Below are 23482 nucleotides of genomic sequence, written 5' to 3'. Positions count from 1 at the left end.
GGCAGGAAAAGCTGATTATGTAAAGATATTAAAAAATTCAACAGCTGGCCACTGCACCTCCTTCCTCCTCCAGAAGTGCCTGACTCTCCTGGAGACGGAGATGAGTTTGCACAGACCAGATGCTCAATAACCTTTACTGCACAAATATGTTGAAGAATGTTACTGTATTCCTACTTTAAGAAAATCTAGATGTAAAATCTGAATTTATTGGACAGATCAATGTGACACAGATTATTACACATTATGAATGTTTATGACTTGGTGAGAACTAGATGGTAGCTAAATTTAAAGAGCTGACTTTACTCCTTGTTGAAAATCCAAAATGCAGATTAAATACTCCTGAAATGGTAACATAGTCAATGGGGACACATGATTTTTAAAATTTAATAGATGCACTTTTTAAAAGAACCTCTCTTCAGTATATACACATAACAGTTAGTTGTACTTGCTCTTAGGGAAAGATACAATCTCCATGAATCTGATATTATAAATAAAAATTTAATTTAAAGTTTCTTTTGTTATTGAAATAGAAAAAGCTGTTTTTAACTACTGTTAAATGAAAAGTGGAAAGTGAGGTAATTCATCTTTTTGACAATAACCTTTCCTTCCAACAGTGTCATCTTCTCTGAAAGTCAAGGTAATTCCTTGTAAATAAGGCTTTTAACAAATTACAAGTATGTAGTAGGTACTTGTCCATCTTCTTCCTACTTGGTGCACTATTGCATAGCAACAATTTTTTTTTTCTGCTTCTTCTTCAGTGGAAGTCTGAGAGTCTGAAATCTGCACTGGCTTGGTTGAGCCAGGGAATTTTTTTGGTACCAGGGATGTAAATATCCATTGTAGAAATCAGTAGCTGTTAGTGTTTTCTTGAGCATCACTGATCGAACACCAATCCAGCCATCCTAAAGGGCAAAAGACAAATAGTGAATACACGGTGCTGGCAAAACTGGTGGTAAATTTTAGTTTATAAAATTTTTATCATGAAAAAAATAAACCAACAAATCTTTACTAAATGCCAGGCTACAAATAGCACTAAGTAACATATATGATTCTTTGACTCTAAAAGTTTATTACCGAGGAGTGATAACAAACGTATAGACCTACTTAAATCTATTTAAACATAGACAGGGAAGAATAAAAAGGTATGTTGTATTTGTGTGGTGCTTGACAGTTTTCAGAGTATGTCCATGTATCTTATTGTTACTGGTTGTCAAAATACAAGCACTCTAAAAAGTAGGCAGATCCAATATTATCCCCAGAGAAAACTGATTTTACAAGAGAAAACTGATGCCCAGAGAGTGTGAGTGATTTGTCCAAGGTGACATAACTGGTGGGACTCAAACTCACATGTTGAGACAACCCACTTCTTCTATGAGAGCAAACTATGGATTTGCAGTATAGATGTATACAGACCCAGACGTATGCACCCAGTGCTATTCCAGAATAAGTTGAAGAGAGGTTGCTGTAGGCATTCTGTATCTACAGTCTTGTGTAGGTCAGATCAATCTATCACACATTTTAAATACTCTTTCTTGAGCATGGAACATTGCACATAAATACCACATGAAGGAAAATACTCAGGAAATGGAAGGAACATGGAACACTTCTCAGGATAATGCCATTGTCTTAAAAATGATAATGGTTTCAAAGTCATTTTAAATAGTTAAGAAATCTCCTCTCTAGCCACATTAAACAGTAGAAGCAAGTAGGATACAGGCACTGTTGTAGTTCAGTGAGATACTTTGACATTACTATATTTTTGTGATAGTCCTATTAACAAGATGACTTGTTAATTAAATTGGATTACTGAGAATATACAAGTTTCTTTTGAGAAAGAACTAAAGTTACTGAATCTTCTTTCATGGTCTGAGTAATAATAACACCTTGGTAAAACTTCATCTCTTGAAAAAAATTATACTAGAGATTCTACTATTTCTTAAGAAAATTAAACTGTCCATTGGCTCAATCTGATGGGCAGGCAGTTGAGTGAAGTCTCAGCTCAAAATGACAAATGATACCAACTATAAACTCAGTAAAACAAGTGTGATAACGTGAAACTAAAGGAAAATGTACCTTGCAACAAACCAGCAGTATTTGTGACTGTCTGTGGTATATTACTGATCCTGGAATAACAGCCTGTCCTGTTAATTTTGGATCTAAAGACAGGGGAGGGGAAAAGAGGGATATGAGAGAGAGAATAAATAATTATGCAACTTCACGATGCTTCTTAAAAATCAAAAAACATTCTGCAAGACGGTACTAATATCGGAGGGTACACATCTGCTGATGCCCTGACTTTGTAATCTAAAACTTACGATAGAGCTGTGGTGCTCTGTGTGTATCTTGAACCCAAAGGGAAGCTTTCCATACACACAAGAAGCTATGAGTCCTTTACCCAGTGTCCCAGAGATCAAGCTAAAATGTTGAATCTAGAAGTTTTGAGCATTTGGGGGAAATAACTAGCTACCAGTGGAGAGACATACAGGAGACTTAGGATCTAAGCTGGCCCTTCCATCCATGACTAAACAAGTCCCAATTCCCAGATTTCTGGGGAACTCTCTGCCTTTGTGGCTCACATTCCTTCAGTCCACCAGGATGGGAGGGCACTGATGGGCCTCTGAATGGACCAGGGTCATGAAATGCTACACCCTGGCCTAAGATTCTCACTGGGGTGCCCAGAGATTTTCATTATGATATTCACCAGAATGAAATCAACCTAGGAACTCTGCATTCCCTGAAAACCTTAATATAGGGAATCACAGAGCTTAAAATGGGATAGTAACACTGATCTGCCTACTTCTCAGGTTCTTATGATGATCAGAAGAGAAAATACACGTGAGTGGACACTGTAAAGAATAAGACTATAAATGAATGTAAAGTATTACCATTATTGAACTGAAACAAGCTAAAAGAATCCTTATTTTTACTAAATGGGACCTATGGTAAAACAGACACATTTTCAAATAGACTATACTGAAAACATTTTCCATGTCAGCTATTCAAAAATAAGTACCAGTGAGGACTGAACTATTAACTTCTACCACATCCAGGAGTTTAATGGTACTATTCATCCAGAGTGTCTGCAACGGAATCTGCAAACAAAATGAAAGAAGGATGATAAATAAATACACTCAACCCTGAAACCCTTTTCAACTACTATTTTGTGTTAATCTGGTCTGACTTCTCTCCCAATTACAGAGGAATTGGGAACTCAGTCTCTAAACCTTACAGAATAGAACATAACATGACCCTCTACATCAGTCTCCAGGATTCATTAGATCTTAAAATTAAACACTATTTTAAAATCAATGTTTACATCTTCATTAATACTTCTAGTTAAAAATCATGCTCATTTTAAAAAATGCAAGCATTACAACAACTATATTAAAAAAAAATTAGAATGTGAAAGTATTCTGTACTCCCATCCCCAAAGGTAACCACTGCTAATAGTTCAATGTGTATATCCTTGTATTTTTCCTACAAATATAATTATCACAAAAATCTAGAACATACTGTTTGACAAGGAACTTTTTTTACTTAACCATAAACTGTGGACAAATTTTCATCAGTACACACTTATCTATTTCACTCTTTAATCTGCTGCACAGTATTCCATTTTATAAAATGTACCATAATTTATGCAACAAATGCCTTTATGATGGATATTTCATAACACATTACAAAATTATGAAAAATTTTAAATGTGATAACAAATAGCCTGGTAGATATATCTTTGAGGACTTTTATATTTCTGGAGAATAGTTGTTTTTTAAGTGGACCACCAGGGTTAAAGAGTATCAACATTTTATTGTTAAACTGCCTTGATAAGAGAAGAAAAATGACAGTCTATTGCTGTTTATTATGAGTGAGGCTGAGGAGCAGTCCATATCTACCTGCACATTTTATTTATTTCTTAGGCCTATTTATGCCCTTTGCCCATTAAAAAAAAAACAACAAAAACAACAACAACAAAATCTGAGTTATTCATCTCTTTCTTATTAATTTGTGAAAGGCTTTTATATTTTTAGGAAATTAGCCCTTTAGTTCTCAGATGTATTATGAATATTTTTCTAGTTTGTTGACTTTAAATATTGGGTAATTTTTTTCCATGCATAATTTTTTAATTTTATGGAGTAATATTTATCACTCTTTTCTCTCATGACTTCATTGGTTCATGTCATAGGCTTAAAAAGGCCTATCCACGTTTATCAAATATTATAAAATTATTCAACTGTTCTTTTTCCCAGTTCTTTGTGGTTTCATTTTTTGAAAACACTTAAATCCTTGATCCATCTAGATTTTATTTTGATTTGAAAAGGTGAGACTTGAGGGTTCCCCCTTTTAAAGGCTGACCAGCTGTCCCAACACTATTTATTGAATAATCCATCTCACCCTTCCCCTCAGTGTGAAATGCTGCCTTTATTACATTTTGATTTAAATAGGCTAACAGAAATTAACACACACCAGGAAATAAGTTCTCTCAAATTTCTGAAGTAAAGAAACAGATTTTCAGACTGCAGTTCACTCCTCTATTTCATAGACGAGGATAGTGAGGCCCAGAGAAATGCAGCTGTTTTCCCAAGGTGACACAGCTAGTTAGTGGCAGAGCCAAGGATCAGAAGCTATGCTTTCTCATTCTCAGCTCAGTGCTCTTTTGATGACATTCTCTAAAGAGGACATTTTACTTTCAGAACAGTTAGGTTATTTCAAAGATGTGAACGATTAATCAGAGAATTAAAGAAATCAGAATTAAGTAAATTTGAAGAAAAGTATTCACAACTTATATATGTCATACTTTGGTAAAATACCCTCTTCTATAATTTGCTTGTTTTTCTTTCATCTGCTTCTAATAAAAGTTATGAAATGACTTTCATGTGTGCAACTTTTTTCTTTCAAAGAACTCAAAATACTTCTGAAACATAATTACTGTTGGAAAAATGTTTATATTTACTGAGAACTATAAATATGATAGGTATAGAATCAGAATATCCCCTTCTTGTTCTTGAGGTAAAGCTCATCTTCACCTTATCATCAGAGCACTGAAGAAAGGAAAGTGATGGTAAGGAAACAGTCATTTCTGTGCCCACTGTCATTACTGTCAAAATCATATGTTGGCGTGGATTTAAATTCACAGTTCATCTCCTTCGATCTTGACAGTTGTGGACCAGGTCATTAACCCCATTTTAGAGATAGAAAAGCGGAAGCTCAGAGAAGATAAGGATCTTGCTCTTGGTTAATACATGCCAACTCTAGGAATCAAATTTCACCTTCTGGCTCCAAGATAGGAACTCCTTCTGTTGTAGCACAAGAATTTCTCAGTGGAGAGGAAAGGTGAATTGCAGAAGATAAGAATTATTAGGCAGTGTTTAACTTTTTGGGGAACTGTCAAACTGTTTTCTAAAGCAGCTGCCCCATTTTACATTTCTACCAACAATGAATGAGGGTTCCAAATTTCTCCATATCCCTGTCAACACTTGTTATTGTCTGTTTTTAAAAATTACAGTAATCCTAGTGAGTGTGAAGTGGTATCTCAGTATAGTTTTGATTTGCATTTCCCTAATGACTAATGAAATTATCTTACCATATGCGTAGTGGCCATTTATATATTTTCTTAGGATAAATGTCTATGTAGATCCTTTGCTGATTTTCTAATCATGTTATTTATCTTTTTGCTATAAAAGTTCTTTATATACTCTGGATACTAGACCCTCATCAGATATATGATTTGCAAATATCTTCTTTTATTATGTAGGTTGTCTTTTCATTTTCTTGTTAGTGTTCTTTGAAGCCCAACGGTTTTAAATTTTGAAGTCCAATTTCTCTATTTTTAGTTCGTTGCTTATGCTTCAGGCATTATATCTAAGAACCACTGCCTACTTCAAGGTCATGAAGATATGCCCCTATATCTTCTTCCAAGAGTTTTCATAGTTTCAGCTCTTACATTTAGGTTTCTGATCCATTTAGAGTTCTTTTTTTTTTTTTTAATTTTATTTAATTTTATTTTTTTTTAGAGTTCATTTTTATATGTGTTATGAGGTAGGGATCCAAATCCATTTCTTCTGATTGTGGATATCCAGTTGTCCAAGCACCATGTGGTAAAAAGATTATTCTTTCCCCATCAAATTGCCTTGGCACCCTTATCAAAAATCAAGTGACCATAAATGTATGGGTTTATTTCTGGACTCTGAATTCTATCCCATTGAGCTTTGTGTCTTTGTCAGTATCACACTGCCTTGATTACAGGAACTATGCGTCCTGATTTCATAGGAACTTTGAAATTGGAACTTCACTCTTCTTTTGCAAGATTTTCTGTCTATTCTGGGCCTCTTGGGATTCCATATGAATTTTAGGATAAGCCTGTCAATTTCTGCAAAGAAGTCAACTAGGAATTTTATAGGAATTGTGTTCAGTCTGTAGAGAAATTTGGGGAGTAGTGCCATCTTAACAATATTAAGTCTTCTAATCCATAAACAGAGGCCCTTCCATTTACTTAGGTCTTCTTTACTGTTTATTAGCCCTATTAGTTTTGGGGGGTGGAATTATTTATAATTTTCTACATATAAGATTACACCATCTGCAAATATAGTTTTACATTGTTCCTTTTTTCTTGCCTAATCACCCCGGCTATAACCTCCAGTACAATGTTGAATAGAAGTGGTGAGAGTGGACATCTTGGTCTTGTTCCTGATCTTAGAGGGAACACTTTCAATCTTTCGCCATCAAATATGATGTTAGATTTGGATTTTTTTGTAGATATTCTTCATCAGGTTGAGGAAGTTCCCATCTATTCTTAGTTTGTTGAACATTTTTATCATGAAAAGGTACTGGATTTTTCAAATGCTGTTTCTGAACCTACTGAGATAATTATGTGGCTTTTGTCCTTTATTCTATTAATATGGTATATTACGTGGATTGATTTTTGTATGTTGAACCAGCCTTACATTCCTGGGCTACATCCCACTTGGTCATAGTGTATAATCCTTTTCTACATATTGTTTGATTCACTTTCCTAATTCTGTTAAGGATTTTTGCCTCTATATTAATAAGGGCTATTGATTTGTAGTTTTCTTTTCTTGTAAAATCTTTATCTGGTTTAGCTTACTTGACTTTTGTACTAGCTGCTCCCTCTGCCTGGAATGGTCTTTTCCTGACCTTGGCATGACTTGCTCCTTATTGTCTTTCAGACCTCAGCTTAAACGTCAGTTCAAAGTGGCCGTCCCCATTTAGATACCCAGTCTAAAATAGCCACCAGTTAATCTATCACATTATTTTAATTTTCATCAAAGAGCTTATCACACCATCTGATATTTTTCTTATTTATTTATTTGTTTCTGTCTTCTCACATCACCTCTAATACCTAGAACAATGCCTGACATATAATAGGCTTTCAATAAATATTTTGTTTAATGAATGAATAAGAGTAGATATCATTTAATGAGTACCTACTCAGATACTGTACTAGATGCTTTATATACATTATATCATTCTAATTTTCAAATGAACTAACTAAAGCTCAGAGATTAAATAACCTTCTCAAGTCTACAAAGCTAGGAAGTAGCAGAGAGAAGATGGAACCCTGCTCCGTCTGGCTCTAAAGTCAATGTTCCTTGCCCTATGCCGTTCTCTTACAGTGGGAAAAGTACAGGGTTTGACGTCAGGCAGATCTGGTTCAAAACCTGACTCTCACTAACTAGCAATGTGACCTTGAGCAACATTCAACAGCCATTCACTGAGTATCTTCTTTAAGCCTCAATTTCATCAACTTAAAATGGGATAATACCCATAACAGGAGGCTGTAATCCTCACCGAAGAACCTGGCGTGCTACAGATATTCAATGGCAGTTCTCCATTTTAACCTACAGAGGAGGTCCATTAAAAACCCCACACTTGGTAGACTCAGAGTTCCAACAACATAAGATGCTATCAAAATGAAGGGAAAAAAACCCCAATAAATTTGTCAAAGAACTGAGAATTTAATTCAGATATTTTAACAAGTTATTACAACTAGATTTTATATGCCATATGTAAAAATCAAGGATTTAAGAATTCAGTTGTAAAAAATGGGCCAAAGGCAGAAAGACATACTAGTAAAAGCATTGGACTAGGAGTTAGAAGATTTAGGTTCATTATTCAGAGACTGGGCACCCGAAGTTAGTCACTTCATTTTCATTCTCCTCATCTATGAAACAGGATAATAAAATTTGGCTATGGGAGATGGCAAAATATCTAGTTTAAAGTACCTTGTGAATTCTAAGGCCTCTATGAAAACTTGAAGTTTAAAGAATATTTAAAAAATGAATGTCATATATTCAAAAGAATTGAAACAGGGACTCAAACAGATATGTGTACACCCAAGTTCATGAAGCATTATTCACATTAGCTAAAAGGTAGAAACAACCCAAATGTCCATTGATAGACAAATGCATAAACAAAATGTGCTACATACATACAATGGAATATTATTCAGACTAAAAAAGGAATGACATTCTGATACATGGTACAACATGAATGAAACTTGAAAACATTATGCTAGGTGAGATAAGCCAGACACAGAAGGATAAATATTGTATGATTCCACTTATATGAGGTACCTATAAAAGGCAGATTCATAGAGACAGGAAGTAGAATAGTGATTACCAGGGACTGTGGGGCAGGGGGAATGAGGAGTTGTTATTTAATGGGTATAGAGTTTCAGTTTGAGATGATGAAAAAGTTCTGGAAATGGATACTGGTGATGGTTGCATAACAATGTAAATGTACTTAATGTCACTGAAGTATACACTTAAAAATGGTTTAAATGGTAAATTTTATGTTATATATATTTTATCCCAATAAAAAAGTTTCTTTTTTTAACATCTTTATTGGAGTATAATTGCTTTACAATGTTGTGTTAGTTTCTGCTGCATAACAAAATGAATCAGCTATATGCACATGTATATCCCCATATCACCTCCCTCTTGCATCTCCCTCCCACCCTCCTTATCCCACCCCTCCTAGTGGTCGCAAAGCACAGAGCAGATCTCCCTGTGCCATGAAGCTGCTTCCCACTAGCTATCTATTTTACATTTGGTGTTGTATATATGTCAATGCTACTCTCTCACTTCATCCCAGCTTACCTGTCCCCCTCCCCTTGTCCTCAAGTCCATTCTCTACTGTGTCTTTATTCCTGTCCTGCCCCTAGGTTCAAAAGAACCAAAAAATAGTTATTTAAAAATAAATGAACTTCAGGATCCTTTGGTTTTGTTTATGAGATTTATTCCTAAATTAAAATATTTCAAAAGTAAATTACACACACACACACACACACACACACACACACTCACACACACAATTAGGTAAAACTGCAATTTGACTTCCAACTTACTATATTTCCAATGGCACGATGAAGTCTGAATATTTGCTCTGAAGTTTGTTCCTCCCATTTTATACAGCTGGTAGCAGCAGAAATCTTAGGGGCTATAAGATAAAGCCAATAGCAAGAATGAATATCAGATCAGTGACCATAAATTGGTAATTACTGATACTGAATGACAGATACAAGAGAATTCATTATATTATTTTCTCAACTTTTGCATGTTTTAAATTTTCCATAATATAAGATATACACATACATACATAGTAAATAAAAGTACTAGAAGAAAACATGGGTAAATTTCTTTATAACCTAGGAATAGAAAAAGTTCTTCTATGACTCAAAATCCAGAAGCAATTAAAGAATGATAAATGTGACTACAAAAAATTAAACTTTTGTAAGACAAAAAGAAGTGTCATAAATCAAGCCAAAAAACAAATGACAAACAAGTTATTTGCAACTTATATCACAGTACTTTATATCTGTTTATATATATTCCATGAGAGATATATCTATAATAAATATAAATATTTATATGTAATTACTATATATGTGTTATATATATTTATATTATATTTAGGAGTACTTTGTATCTATTATATAGGTTTATTTATATCTATTACACAAAGTACTCCTAAAAACTGAGACAGAAAAGACCAAAAACCAGATAGAAAAATGGGCAAAAGATATAACAGACCCTTCTCAGAAAAAAAGAAATGCAAATAGTCCTTAAACATATGAAAAGCTCTTCAGGGCTTTCCTGGTGGCGCAGTGGTTGAGAGTCCGCCTGCTGATGCAGGGGACACAGGTTCGAGCCCTGGTCCGGGAAGATTCCACATGCTGCGGAGTGGCTGCGCCCGTGAGCCATGGCTGCTGAGCCTGTGCTCCTCAACGGGAGAGGCCACAACAGTGAGAGGCCCGCGTGCCGCAAATAATAATAATAATAATTAGTTGTAAAGAGGAAAATGCAACCCTGAAAATTAAAAACAAACTGAAACAAAGGAACTTAACTATATATCAAACTAGATAACAAAACCACATGGAAAAAATAATTATCTCCAGTAAGTTTTGAACACAGTACTCTGACTATATACCCTTCGTAGAATATATTTTAAAAAACTGCAGGAAAAAAAAAACTGCAGAAAAATCTTAACTCTCACTTAGTAGTTACACTTTCTGTAGTGATATTGGTGTTGTAATCTTAAAATTATTTTATGCACAGCAAATAAAAAACAGGTCAGCATTGATTTAAAAAAGATTTTCTGTGTAAGAGAAAATACCAGAAAAACCCTGTACTTTAAAATTTGAATCAGAAACAATATGAGCTCAAATATATTTTTTTAAAGGCTTTACTGAATTTGTTACAATACTGCTTCTGTTTTATGTTTTGTTTTTTTGGCCCTGAGGCATGTGGGATCCCCCAACCAGGGATGGAACCTGCACCCTCTGCATTGGAACGTGAAGTCTTAACCACTGGACAGCCAGGGAAGTCCCTGAACTCAAACATTTTTTAAAAATATAATGCCTACCCTTCACCACTAACACTTCATTTTGGAACACATCATTGTATTAGACGGTTTCTAAATACTATCCCTCAACTAAAATAAACAAGGGAGAGGTGGCTGATTCCAACATGGGACAGAGAATTTACAAGGTGAGCCTGGGACATTTTGCGATAGAAACAAGGAAGAGCTCAAAAACTAGCTGGGGGTGGAGGGATATCAAAAGGATTCAGAAGCCAACTTAAAGAGGCTACCTCTAGCTAAATTTGGGACAACTTGAACAGCACAAAGCATTATGAATGTAATTAACTATAAAACACAGTAAATAAAAATCCACAAGTCAAATGACTAAAAAAACTCACTCGCCACCATAATTGAAGGTGACTATGGCACCAACTCCCTATTTTAAAAATTGATAATTAGAGAAAGAATTAAGCATTTATCCTGCCATTTTAGGATGAATTAAAATTCATCCGCAATTAATAAGGAAAAGCTCTTCTTTACAGAACAATGCCAACTATTAAATATAAAAGGAATTGGAAAATCACCATTTTGAGTTTCATTGAAATAATTCATTCAGGGAAGGAGCATCAATCCATGCTAAAATTGTTATGTGAAAGGCTAGTGGGGAACCGGATATTTGCATGGTGCCAAAGTATTACCGCAGGGATTACCTGCCATTTGCAAAGGGAGAAACACATCTTTACACTGGAAAGATCTGGTGGTCACCACCTCCACCAAGTGATCAAATTTAGCTTCACTAGCCTTGATGCAACCTGGTATTATGGCTTACTGATATGACTCCCTAAGACTGTAGGGGACGGAGGCAGGGGCTTCTCCGAGTAGATCCTTTAAACAGTTTTAACTTTCGAGTCGTGTAAATGTCTTACATAGTCAAGAAAAAAAATTACATCATAAATAAAAATAAAAAGCAACCCTTAAGGTTAAAAAACAAACTGAAACAAATATCACTGGAACGCAGTATCATCTATGAAATACTCTTTCCACAAACTTTAAGCCCGAATCTCATCAAGCCTTTAGAACTTCTGATTTACAGGAACTTTAAGGGCTAGAAAAATACATTAAACAACACTGGAAGGAAAGAGACAATTGGCCTGGTCTCTTCAAAAAGTTAATGACATGGAGGGAAAAAAATAGTGGAGGAATTACTCTAATGAGACTAAAGAGACATACGACTAATTATAATTGGATCCTAGTTTGAAAAAATATACAGCTATACAATATGTTTTTAGAGTGTCAGGAAAATTTAAATATGGACTGGCTATTCGATGCTATTAGGGAACTGTTCATTTTTCCTAGGAGATGCATGTTGAAATATTTAGGGATGAAAGGTCATGATGCATACTTCCAAATGGTATAGCAAAAATTAAAATATATATGCTACATAAACACATATATAAAGAAAATATGGCCAAACATTAATAATTGTTGACTCTGGGTTAAACAGGTATTCACTCTCTTTCAACTTACCTTTGTGTTTGGTACTTTTCAATATAAAGAATAGAGAAAATGGTTCTAATCTTTCATAAGGCTAAATGTGAAGAGGGAGAGAGACCCCTTACCAATCATTCTCTGGAAAAGGACATGCAAGTGGACATTGAATCTTTAGTCAAAATTAAGGGAAACTTGCAAGTGAGGAAGCCACAGTGTTCAGATGCCATCACAACAAACAAAACCTTAGGAAACATGTAAGAGTCTCTGCCGTCTGCACTTACCATGTGTCACCCCCTCGGCTGGCTGCTGCCTTCCATTGTTCAAACTTTCAGGCAAAGTTTTCAAAACTGAAATAAGCTTAAAAAAAAAGAGAGTATATTCAGGATGAAAAGAACGAAAGCAGAAATACGTTACAATTCAGTACCATGAAATTACAGCTTTAAGAGCTGTGTGGCAGGGTAAAGCAGTAAATTGGCTTAAGCTGTGAGGATCCATCTACTTGGTGGAGTTTCAGTGGAGATGTTGCTCTCTGTAGAGTACAGGTCATTGATTTCCTTCCAGAGAATACTGAGCCTCGACTGGCTATCAGAACAGCCGGTGCTTGGCCATCCACACTCTCACTCTCACTCTCACTCTGAAGGAAGGCAGTGGGGACTTCGTACTCTGGAGTCACATAGTTCTGGGTTCAAATCCCAGTTCTACCACCTGCTAGCTGTGTCACTGTGGAAAAGTTATTTTACTTGTCTGTGGCCTTCAATGTCATTATCTATAAAACAGGTGAAAGCAATAGCTACCTCAAAGGTTTCTTGAGAAGGTAAAAAAAAAATAAGTCTATGAAAGTATCTAAAACAGTCTTGGCACACAAGCCAGTGCTCAATAAACGACAGACACTATAATAACAGAATTTCCGAGGTGAGTGCCTAGAATGGGAAGCATCATCTATACAGCGGGGGGTGGGGTGGGGTGGAGGGGGGTTCCTCTACAGAAAATTTAGTTCAGATGAAAATCATTAATTGGGTCATTAAACCTTTATTCACACCCTATTGTATGCAGACTCAAAAAAAAGTCTCAGAGTTCATTCACAGCTAGGGGGTCAGCAGAATTCCAATGGTACAGATGCAAATGACTGGAACACAGGGACAGAAGTGGGAGGAAAACAGAGACTTAGGAAATGATGTTAGTTCAGTTCGACAGGGGTGAATGGTACGTCTATGAGACTAAGGAGAGTGAAAATGGGAAGAATAGTCTAAAAGCCTCACCATGAAATGTAACAGACCATATAAAATCACATATTTCATTCAAAAGCTTTGATTAAGTATATACTCTGTGTAAATTCTCAAAGACTAACATAAGATCACAAAAGCCATGCTAATTTTTAGGAAGCCAGGGATAGAAACCACTTTTTAAAGAGAAGCTTAGAATCACACATCATAAAATTGTTCTTTTCATCATAACCACTTAGGAAATAAGCAGGGGGATATTGGAAAACTGTACCATGTTGGCACCCAGTCTTGACAGCACTGCTTCCAAATCCTTTGTGGTGCTCTTGGGTGGTACAGGAACCGTTTCCTGTTTGAGAATTGGGCCTACATCAAACCTACCAAAAAATCAAAAGCAAATAATAACATGATTACTGACTATTTCTTAAGGTCAATATGTTTGTCTACATGAATGTTTATATACCACAAGGATAGTTTTTTTGTTCGTTCAGGTGGGTTTTGTTTTGTTTTGTTTTTTTAGGCCACACAGTGCAGCTTATGGGATCTTAGTTCCCTGACCAGGGATCGAACCCGGGCCCGCTGCAGTGGAAGTGCAGAGTCCTAACCACTGGAAGGCCAGGAAATTCCCCCACAAGGATAGTTTAACGGTGGCCATGAATGTGACTATTAGCCATTGGCAAGGGAGAAATGTAAGTCTGAAAGAAGGGAGAGCAACATTAGCATGTTACTAATATCACTTTAGTCTATCAACTAGATAGTTTAAGCGCATTAACTTTTCACCATTCTCTGCATTTTCATCTGCTTTATTCTCAAGTACCATTTTCTGGTCATTTATGGAGTCAATACTTGAGCTTAACAAAATTAAATTCTAATACAGTCATTTTACTAAGCCATTAAAATTTTAAAAATTAAAATCCATAAAATTAAAAAAAAAGAAAGAAGGGAGAGCAAAATCTGGCCTATATTTAGATTTTAGGTTTATTATTTCACAAAGGAAAAAGGTTGCATATCAGGGATTTAATTGCAACTACAAATAATTCTATCATTAGTAGTAAATAGTACAAAAAAAATCTCTAATTATATAATGAAAGTACAGAGCAAAGAATATGTTTTCCAAGGAAGTACAACTAGGAATTTACAATCATTCCTTCCTGTATTTCCTTTCTCAAAGGACAAGAGTTTTGCCTGAATTATAATCAATAGTGATTATAAGTAGGTGCAAGGGTATTTGCATTCCCATAAGTCTTATATTCAATATTTTATATCAAGCTCTGCAAATATTGGCCATCAGCTTTTATTAGAAATATATTTTGTTTTAAATACTTAACTTTGTGTTCTGTTAACTCTATTTTTAACCTATGAGCTTTAATAAAATGCTTATTATGAAAAGTTACAAACATTCCAAAAACAGAATGAACAGTCTAAGGAATTGCCATATACACATCGCCCAGATTTGAGAATTACCAAAGTTTCGCCACTCTTGTTTCATCTGCCCCCCCCCTTTTTTTTTTTAAGTAAGTTAAAGCAAATCCCAGATATTGACTTGGTCTTGTGAACTTGTGAATTTTTCTTCTCTATGGGGACGTTAGGTGATAATAGGCAGAGGCATAATACACTCCTAAAACAATTTAAAATAATTGTTTCTTAGATTGTAGGTATAATTTTAAAAAACATTTAAGACAATTATATAACACATTGGTATACAACGTATTCTTACTTCAGGTTCCAAAAAATTTTTGACCATAGAAACCAAAGCCAGCAGAACAGAGATTCATAACTAATATACAAAAATCCATCTCTCATCTACACAACATCGTTTATAGAAATCCAGTTGTTAATAATTTATTTCAATTAACAAGTTTAAAGAGACACTGTGTAAATGCCAAAACACATGTGGTTTATGTTAGAAACCAGGAAGAAACCCAGGAGTTAGAGAAATTAGTACTCTAGTACACTCTAATTTATTACTAATTTCTAACTCCTGATTAGAAATTAGGAGTTAGAAATTAGTAATAAATTAGAGTGATTAGTACCCACTCATCCACCTCCACTTCCCCCCAGGCAGACTGACATCAACATTCAACATCACAAAAAGTCTCAAGAAAATATGCTCTACCTTTTAGGTCTAATTTGCATAATCGTTACTCCAGCAACTGTGTCTCCGTGCAAGACCGTATGGATTATAGGGGCTGGACCACGCCACCTCGGGAGGCAACTGGGATGGACATTCAAGATGCCACTGAGTTAGAAAAGGCAGGAAATTAGTATGCAAGTGGGCTTTTTACCATTTAATTTACTGCTACCTAAACTAATATGCACTTTTCATCATTAAACTTGCCCAGAAATGTTGAAAAACAGTTAAATCTAGTCTCATACCAACTGAAGCAGGAGTCAGAGCTAAGTTCAACTTTCTTACCATAAGAGACCAATGAAACTCAATTAAAAAAAGAGCAGGAACAACTATTCATTGTTCTGAAGATGTTCCAGCTTCGCAATTTGAGACATAGCTCGCAATGTCTGGGAGTTTTTAAAGATAAAAAATGTGTTTTTTACTATATGAGAAAAACCACTCAAATCCAATCGAGCATCTCATGGACGATGTGAATTATACGTATAGCTTAGTTACATAATTACCCTCACTTCACTTAGTTTGTATATAGAGTTCCTAAGACAAGCTTCTTAAATCCCCATCTAATGATTTATTCACCTTTGCTGTTTATCCCTATACACCTTTTACCCATTAGTGAGCAATTTTAATAATTTACTCATCTGTCATTAGTTTAATGTCTCCATCAGCATGAGTATACACTTGACAGTGCCTATGTGTATACATATATTCTAAATTCCACTGTTCAGCCCAGTCTCATTCCTCCAACAAATGTTTACTGAGCACAATCCATGTTCTGGCACTAAGTGCTGGGGATATAAGCAACAGTGAACCACACAGAAAAAAAAAAAATTCTGCCCTCACAGGCCAATATAAGGACCTGACTTGTATTCTGAGCAAGATGGAAAACCACCAGAGAATTTTGAGCAGAGTGACATGACCTGACTTATGTTTTAAAAGGATCACTTTGGTGTTGGGTGGTAAAAGACTGAGAGGGCCAAAGACAAAAGTCGAGACCACTTAGGAGGCTACTGCAGTATGACAGCCAAGAGTGGTGGCAGAGGAAGTGATGAGAATCAGACATTCTAGAGAGATTTCAAAGGCACAGCCAATAGGATTTCCTGATGGATTGGATGCGTGGTGTGAGATAAGGAATTAAGAATAATGCCAAGGCTTTGGGTCCGAGCAACTTAAAGGCTGGAGTTACCATGTACTGAGATGAAGATTTTGGGAAGGAGCAGGTTTTGGGGTGAAAGTTCAGGAATGTTGTTTTGGACATCTTACATGTAAGGTGCCTATCAGACATCCAAGCAGAGCTGCGGAGGAGGCAGGGGGTATCAGGGGCCTGGAGTTCAGGGAGAGAGAACTGGAGGGACACATCTGGCAGTTATTAGCATACATATGGAATTTAAATGAGGGTGGGTGAGAGCCCATAGATAGTGATAAAGAGTATCACACATTTTAACAATTCATGCCACTAATAAAACCTTTTATTTTAAGAGAAAATACTAAAGAAAGCAGAATTAAGTTCAAGTTAATGCACTTTATAGATACCAGATCCATATATAAAGACCGAGGTCTCTACACTGTTTTTCCTTACAAATAAAACTTACTAGGGAAATTTAAGAATAAGAGCCTCACTCAAAAGCCGGCCAAATGAAGCTACCACTCCAACATCATATTCTCCAGATCCCACATCTGGCCACTCATACACTGGAAGCTGAGATTGGATAGCATATTGCTTCACCGGCAGTCTTTTTGGTGATGGGGAGGGAACTGTGACCACCTCCAAGTTTTCAATTAACTCTTCCCCTTTGTTTTCCCTAAAATGGAAAGATTAGAAGAAAATGTGACAGTGTTAAGAAAATGTCGGAAAGCTAAACTACTTCACACATTTCTAAGGCATTTTTATGATTAAATTAAGAAAGCATTTAAGGGTAAATGATTAAAACTAGTGCAACTGAGAGACTAAAGTTTTATTTTTATTTAATTTTAATTGTTTTAAATTTAAAGAGCCACAAGTGGCTACTGGCTACTGTTTGGACTGTTATGGTTGTAGAAATTTCCTGTGCATGCAGAAACATATACAGTACAGACATTTTACACAATTGTAATATTATATATACTCTCCTGCATTTTGTTTTTTTCTCTTAACACTATGTATGCTATTATGTGAGTCTTTTTAAAAAATGGGTTAAATATACATTTGTTTGTATATGGATCAAACATTTCTAGAACAGGAAACTGAAAACAGTGGCTATCTTTGAAGAGAACTGGGGACTGGGAGAAAGAGATGGAAGGAACTGACTTTCCATTTTATATCTTTTGAATTTTTTACTATAACGACGTTATTCAAACAATACTTAAAAATATATATATATACATATATATGTGTGTGTGTGTGTGTATATATATATATATATATATACACACACACACCATGGGCATCATTCCATGACATTATATGTAGCACTACCTCATTTTTTTAACCTGCTGCAAAGTATTCCAGTGCCTGGGGCTGTTTATTTATTTATTTAGCAGATACTGCATCATGCAGGTACATCATCATAAATGTTGAGGATTTATGAGAAAAGGAATAGACAGGAGGGCCCAAAAGAAAAAGTGCAGAAGTACTGGAGCTGCCAAGTGAAGCATCAGCAGAAGCGTCAGGATACATGCAGTGAGAGATGCAGGAGGCCATACACGGAAAGTAGCATGTAGAGAGTGTATTACGGAGGTGTGCAAAGGGAACATGTGTGAAGGAAGTGTTTCAGGGTGTGTTACAGAGGGGAGTGTGTGAAGGGGGAAATACAAGGGGATTCATGAATGAGTCAACATCAGGGTCTGCTGGGAAGTATTTGTAGAGAAGACTTGATGGAGGGAGATGACAGAAATGAGTGTGAGGGTGCATCAGGAAAAAACGGAGTGGGGAAATAAAAAATGGAGGCTGGGGAAAGGAGACAGAGCAGGATATATGGGCATAGCCACCACATACCATGGACTTTCAGGACAGGCTGGATCTCAATTATTTTTGTCCAGGAAACACAATTTGTTAAATTTTAGAAATACTAAATGTATACCTAAGAGTTCTGATTTATAAATTTATTCATAGCAAAACAGTTCGTTTTTGTACTATGTCTTCATTTCAGTCTCAGAAAACTGGATCCGGTTGTATACAGGGAGGCGATGGGGAGCGAAGGCGTGAGGCAAGCGTGTGCAGAGGGATGGATGCCTGTGCCTGGGAAGAAGCCCAAAGGATTAGATGATACAAATCAGGTGAGTAGGAAGAAGTGGAAAGGGGAGGTCTTTGAAGTCAGAGCCCGTTTTAGTACCAACCTGCTCAGCTGATGACCCTGGGCAATCTCTTAACCTCTCTGGGCTACGGTTTACATGCTAAACGGGCACGGAGGTGGTGGGACTGGACGGAGATGATGCAGGTAAAGCAACGAGCGCGGCCTTGGCACCGCGGGGCGCCCGGTGGCGCTCAGAGCGCGGAAGGAGTCGGGCGTGTAGACCGGACAGGACCAGGCGGGCGCCCAAGGGCTGACCGAGCACCTTCCGGGAGCCCGGAGACGCCGAGATCTGGGCCCACACCCCTCCGGCGCAGCTGCTTTCCCCGACTAGGAGTCCAAACCCTCGAGGCCGGCCGCAGTGGCTCCACAGCCGCGTCCTCGACCCCCGGGCCTCCCAATCCCTGGCCCCGGTACCTGGCGGCCTGCAGCGCCCGCAGCGTTTCGCGGGCGAACTGGTCAGTGCCGAAAAAGAGCACCCGCCAAGGCGGCTTCTCGCGGACTCGAGCGCCCCGGCCGTCCTCCCCGCCAGAGGATCCGCTCAGGCCGAGCAGGGTTCGCCACTGAGGGCTCGGCCTCCTGCCCGCGCCGCCGCCGCCGGTGCTGCCGCCGCCGCCTGGCAGGGGCCCCCAGCAGCAGCGTACCAGAACCCTCATCGACTCCGCGGGCGGCCGACCCTGCGCACGCGCGTTGTGGTGGGCGGAGCAGGAGCTAGGCAGGAGGGGCGGGGCCGGGGAGGAAACCCGATGGGCGAGGTCTTTCAGCGACTGGGGCGGGGCTTGCCTGATTGCAGGCGCGGCAGATGAAGGAATTTGCCGGTTCAAGTGTCCCCGTGACTTTTGTTGCATTTGTTTGCACGATTTAGCCAATCTCCCCAAACAACTCTTTTGGAACAAATCATATGAGTTTTCAGACGACGAAATCTCATTTATTTATTTATTTCTGTATCATTTTCTCAGCCATTATAACTAATATTTACTAGAAGCCATGCTTTGGCTAAGTATTTTATATATCTGTTAGTTTAGTTAATCCTCATATCAACTGTACCAGGTAGATATTATTACAACCATTTTACTGAAGAGGATCTGAGGCTCCGTGAAATTAAGGTAATTACCTATGTAGGATCCTCACAGCTAGCCCCATGTAGCTCCAAATTCTGTGATCCTAACCATTTGGCCTTCATAGCAATCCTATGTACTAGGGAAGTCAATGTCCCCTTTTTGCCCCTGAGGAAACGGAGGCTTAATTCTTGTTCGTAGTCACTCTGGTGAATCAAAGGCCTGCTCTTGCCCGTACCCCGTGGGTTCCCTCCCACACCGAGGGATATCATAGAAGAGACTCTTAAGGAAAATGGGCAGGGGAAGCTGTCCTCAGAAGACCTCTAAAGATCTTTAGTGCTTAGATTCTGTATTCCTGAGGCCTATGCAGTGGCCTTCTCCTTGAGGATGGTCACACATCCTGGCTGTTGAGTGGAGACCAGATTCTCTTCTAGTTTTACTGCCCTCCCCACCTCTCTTCCTCTCTAAATGCTATCCATTCTTCAATGCCAAGGTCAGACATCCTTCCTGAAGACTTGAGCTCTTGCTTGCATGGACTTAATGTCTTTCTCTATGTGCCCTTTTAATGCTCTGTGGGGACCTCTGCTTCTCACACAATTTGGAATTACTGAGGGAGTTGTCTAATGTATGCATAGACATTGACAATTTCACCTGTGTGTTGAATAGAAAAGAGAGAGGCAAAGAGGAAGGGAGGGAGTGTATTTCCAGTGATTCTGTTCATCTGATCATATATGAGATGAGGAGCTAACTGAGATCCCAACCTTCTATTCCTACAATCAAGTTCTCTTCTAGTATCCTCTCTTAGGGTAAGTGAAATATGATTCTAATATTTTTAAAATGGTCTTTTCCCATACAACATGATCTATAAATACAACCCAAATACTCATTTAGGTTTTCGCCTTAGACTCTGGCTGCTGTCTAAAGAGTGACTCTTCGTATTTGTCTTTATGTAATTTCTCTCCTTGAGTTAGAGAGCCTGAATTATGCTACAATTTATTTTTGGCAGCCCAAATTCTCCACAGGTAGCCCCGCCCCACAGAGCTGCCTTGAGCCACTCACAGCGCCCTCTGCCGAGCACATACCGACGGCTCAGTCTGAAGGGCCAACGCCAGTCTGCTTTCTTTCCTCCATAGAGTTGGCTCCTACCGCCATCTAATTTTCTAGTGGGTGGTCTTTTGATTTTTAGTAAACTTATTTTTTTAAAACTGAACATGATTTTATTGTAACGGCTTAAGTTTTCCCAGGATGCTAAAATGGAAATCTTTCTGAAACTCTTGGTGGTAAATTGGGTTTGTATTGGGGGTGGGGGAGTCCATTTCCAAGCCCAGACAAATCCACGTCTGGAGCTACTATAAAGCACACAGAGAAAATGAGGACGTTAGCTCCTAACGGCAAGGAGTTTTAGGTAAGAAGTTAAGACGCCCAGAAAGCACATCCAAGAGGACTGGGCTATAATAGAACCCAGATAATGCTAATTTGGCTGGTGCTCCAGTTTCCAGAAATTTCTCTCCCCTGATGAATGGAGTATGTGTGCATTTGAATCAGTGAAATTACTCCAGTTTCTGAGTCTGGGTGACAAGAGATTGACAGAGAGGAAGAACTGCTTGGTGGTAACCATGATGACTTTCAGCTTTGCTTTGAAACTGAAGTGATGAGACAAGCAAGTGGAGATGTTTGGTAGAAATCTAGAATGTGAGACTGGCTTCCATGACTAGGGCGGGTGAGAGAGCTGATCCTGGAGTGTGAGGAAGCAGGAAACATCCCCTCTCCCTATTCCCCATCATCCCACCCTAAACCTATGTGTGTATGATTTCTGAGGAGTCGGGAGATCTGCCACAGAGAGAGAGAGAGAGAGAGAGAGTGTGTGTGTGTGTGTGTGTGTAATTAGCCCGTTGGTGTTGAGAGTCAAAAAGGGGAGCAGCCGGAGCCCTGGGAAAGATGAAGCAGGGGCATGAGAGGAAAATGGTCAGAAGGACTTCCCCCATGGTCCAGTGTTTAAGACTTGCGCTTCCACTGCGGGGGGCAAGTGTTTAATGCCTGGTCGGGGAAGTGCCACATGCCGCACGGTGATGCCAAAAAAGGGCAGGGGGGATTCTGGTTGGTATGTGGCTGATGCTTGAGTCCACAGAATTCCTGCATGTGCCCTGGGAGGCAATGCCACATGTGACCAGGGGGAGAGTTGCCATACACAGGCATCGCGCCAATGTCAGCGGCAGGAACTGAACGGAGGGACGCAAGCCAGCGATGCCTTCTGGGATGCGGCCCCTTAGTGCGAAGTTCCATATACGGCCATCTACTGCCTGTGGTTGCATCAGAAGCCCACAAGGGGGCGCTGCGCACTAATTTCCCATCACAGCGTGGTGGACACGCTTCAGAGCTTCTGACTCCCGTTTGTCTGTCTGACTGTCTGTGTTGTTAGGGCCCTTTGTGGTCTCAGTAGATATCACTTCCTAATTTGTCCAGCTGCTCTGTAAAGCAGCAAGGCCACCCGCTAGGGAAGGACCGGGACATGCTGGCCACCCCCATCTCTTAACACCCGCCTCAGCTCTTACAGATAATACACAAATGTTAAAGAGGCAGTTCTATGCAACAGACTCTCTCCCACCAGGGTGGCCTGGGATGCCTTTCCGTCCCAGGGAAGAGCTTAAGAGGCAGTGTGGGCCCACAGGACTGGGTGTCCTTGAGGAGAGAGACTGGAGAGGTTACATGACAGCTGAAGGATGCCAGAGACGCAGGAAGGGAAGCCAGATGTGGTATTATAGGAATGAGAAGCAGTCTAGGGATAAGAGAAAGGGTTAAGAAAGTTTCTTTTTGCTGCCCATAGTCAACCTAGTAAAGCAAGAGAAATATCAAAATAGGCTTAAAGAGATCAAATCATAAAATCTTCGGTTGTTTCTCAGCCCCTTCCCCCCAAGCAAAAGAGCTGTGCTATATTAACAAAGGGAGAGTACAATTTCTTTTTATAAACTACCTTTGCCTATCCACAAGGAAATTGACAAGATAGTAAAGCCTCTCACATTTAATGGAGCTCATAATTTGACTAGTCTAGAGGCTGGTTATCACTTACATAAATTTAGAACAAGGGTTTCAAGAACTCTTGGGAAAATAAAAGGAGGAAGAAAGAAACAAGTGTCCAAAAAGAACAATATATTTTAGTTACTAGAAGGTGTCTGGGACTTCCCTAGTGGTGTAGTGGCTAAAAATCCGCCTGCCAGTGCAGGGGACACGGGTTCGAGCCCTGGTCCGGGAAGATCCCACCTGCCGTGGAGCAACTAAGCCCGTGCGCCACAACTACGGAGACCACGCACCACAACTACTGAAGCCCGTGTGCCTAGAGCCCGTGCTCTGCAACAAGAGAAGCCACTGCAATGAGAAGCCCGCTCACCACAACGAAAAGTAGCCCCCACTCACAGCAACTAGAGAAAGCCCGCGCACAGCAACAAAGACCCAACCAGCCAAAAATGAATAAATTAATTAATTTTAAAAAAAAAGGTGTCT

The 23482-nt window shown here is 38.5% G+C and overlaps 1 protein-coding gene across 1 annotated transcript; it reads right to left on the bottom strand.

The window, feature by feature from the left end:
- Positions 1–370: 370 nt before the first annotated feature.
- On the bottom strand, positions 371–19633 carry MTFMT (mitochondrial methionyl-tRNA formyltransferase). Its single transcript, XM_004274749.3, has 9 exons — positions 19344–19633; positions 17250–17459; positions 15646–15768; positions 13804–13906; positions 12591–12666; positions 9365–9456; positions 3014–3092; positions 2074–2156; positions 371–902 (listed from the first exon to the last, which is right to left on the bottom strand). Exons 1-9 carry the CDS (start codon positions 19580–19582, stop codon positions 717–719), a joined length of 1191 nt encoding a protein of 396 aa, XP_004274797.1. The 5' UTR covers positions 19583–19633; the 3' UTR covers positions 371–716.
- Between the last annotated feature and the right edge of the window lie 3849 nt (positions 19634–23482).

Source organism: Orcinus orca, chromosome 2, assembly GCF_937001465.1.
Source record: "Orcinus orca chromosome 2, mOrcOrc1.1, whole genome shotgun sequence".
Taxonomy (NCBI): domain Eukaryota; kingdom Metazoa; phylum Chordata; class Mammalia; order Artiodactyla; family Delphinidae; genus Orcinus; species Orcinus orca.
This window is presented reverse-complemented; position numbering and strand designations above follow the sequence as displayed.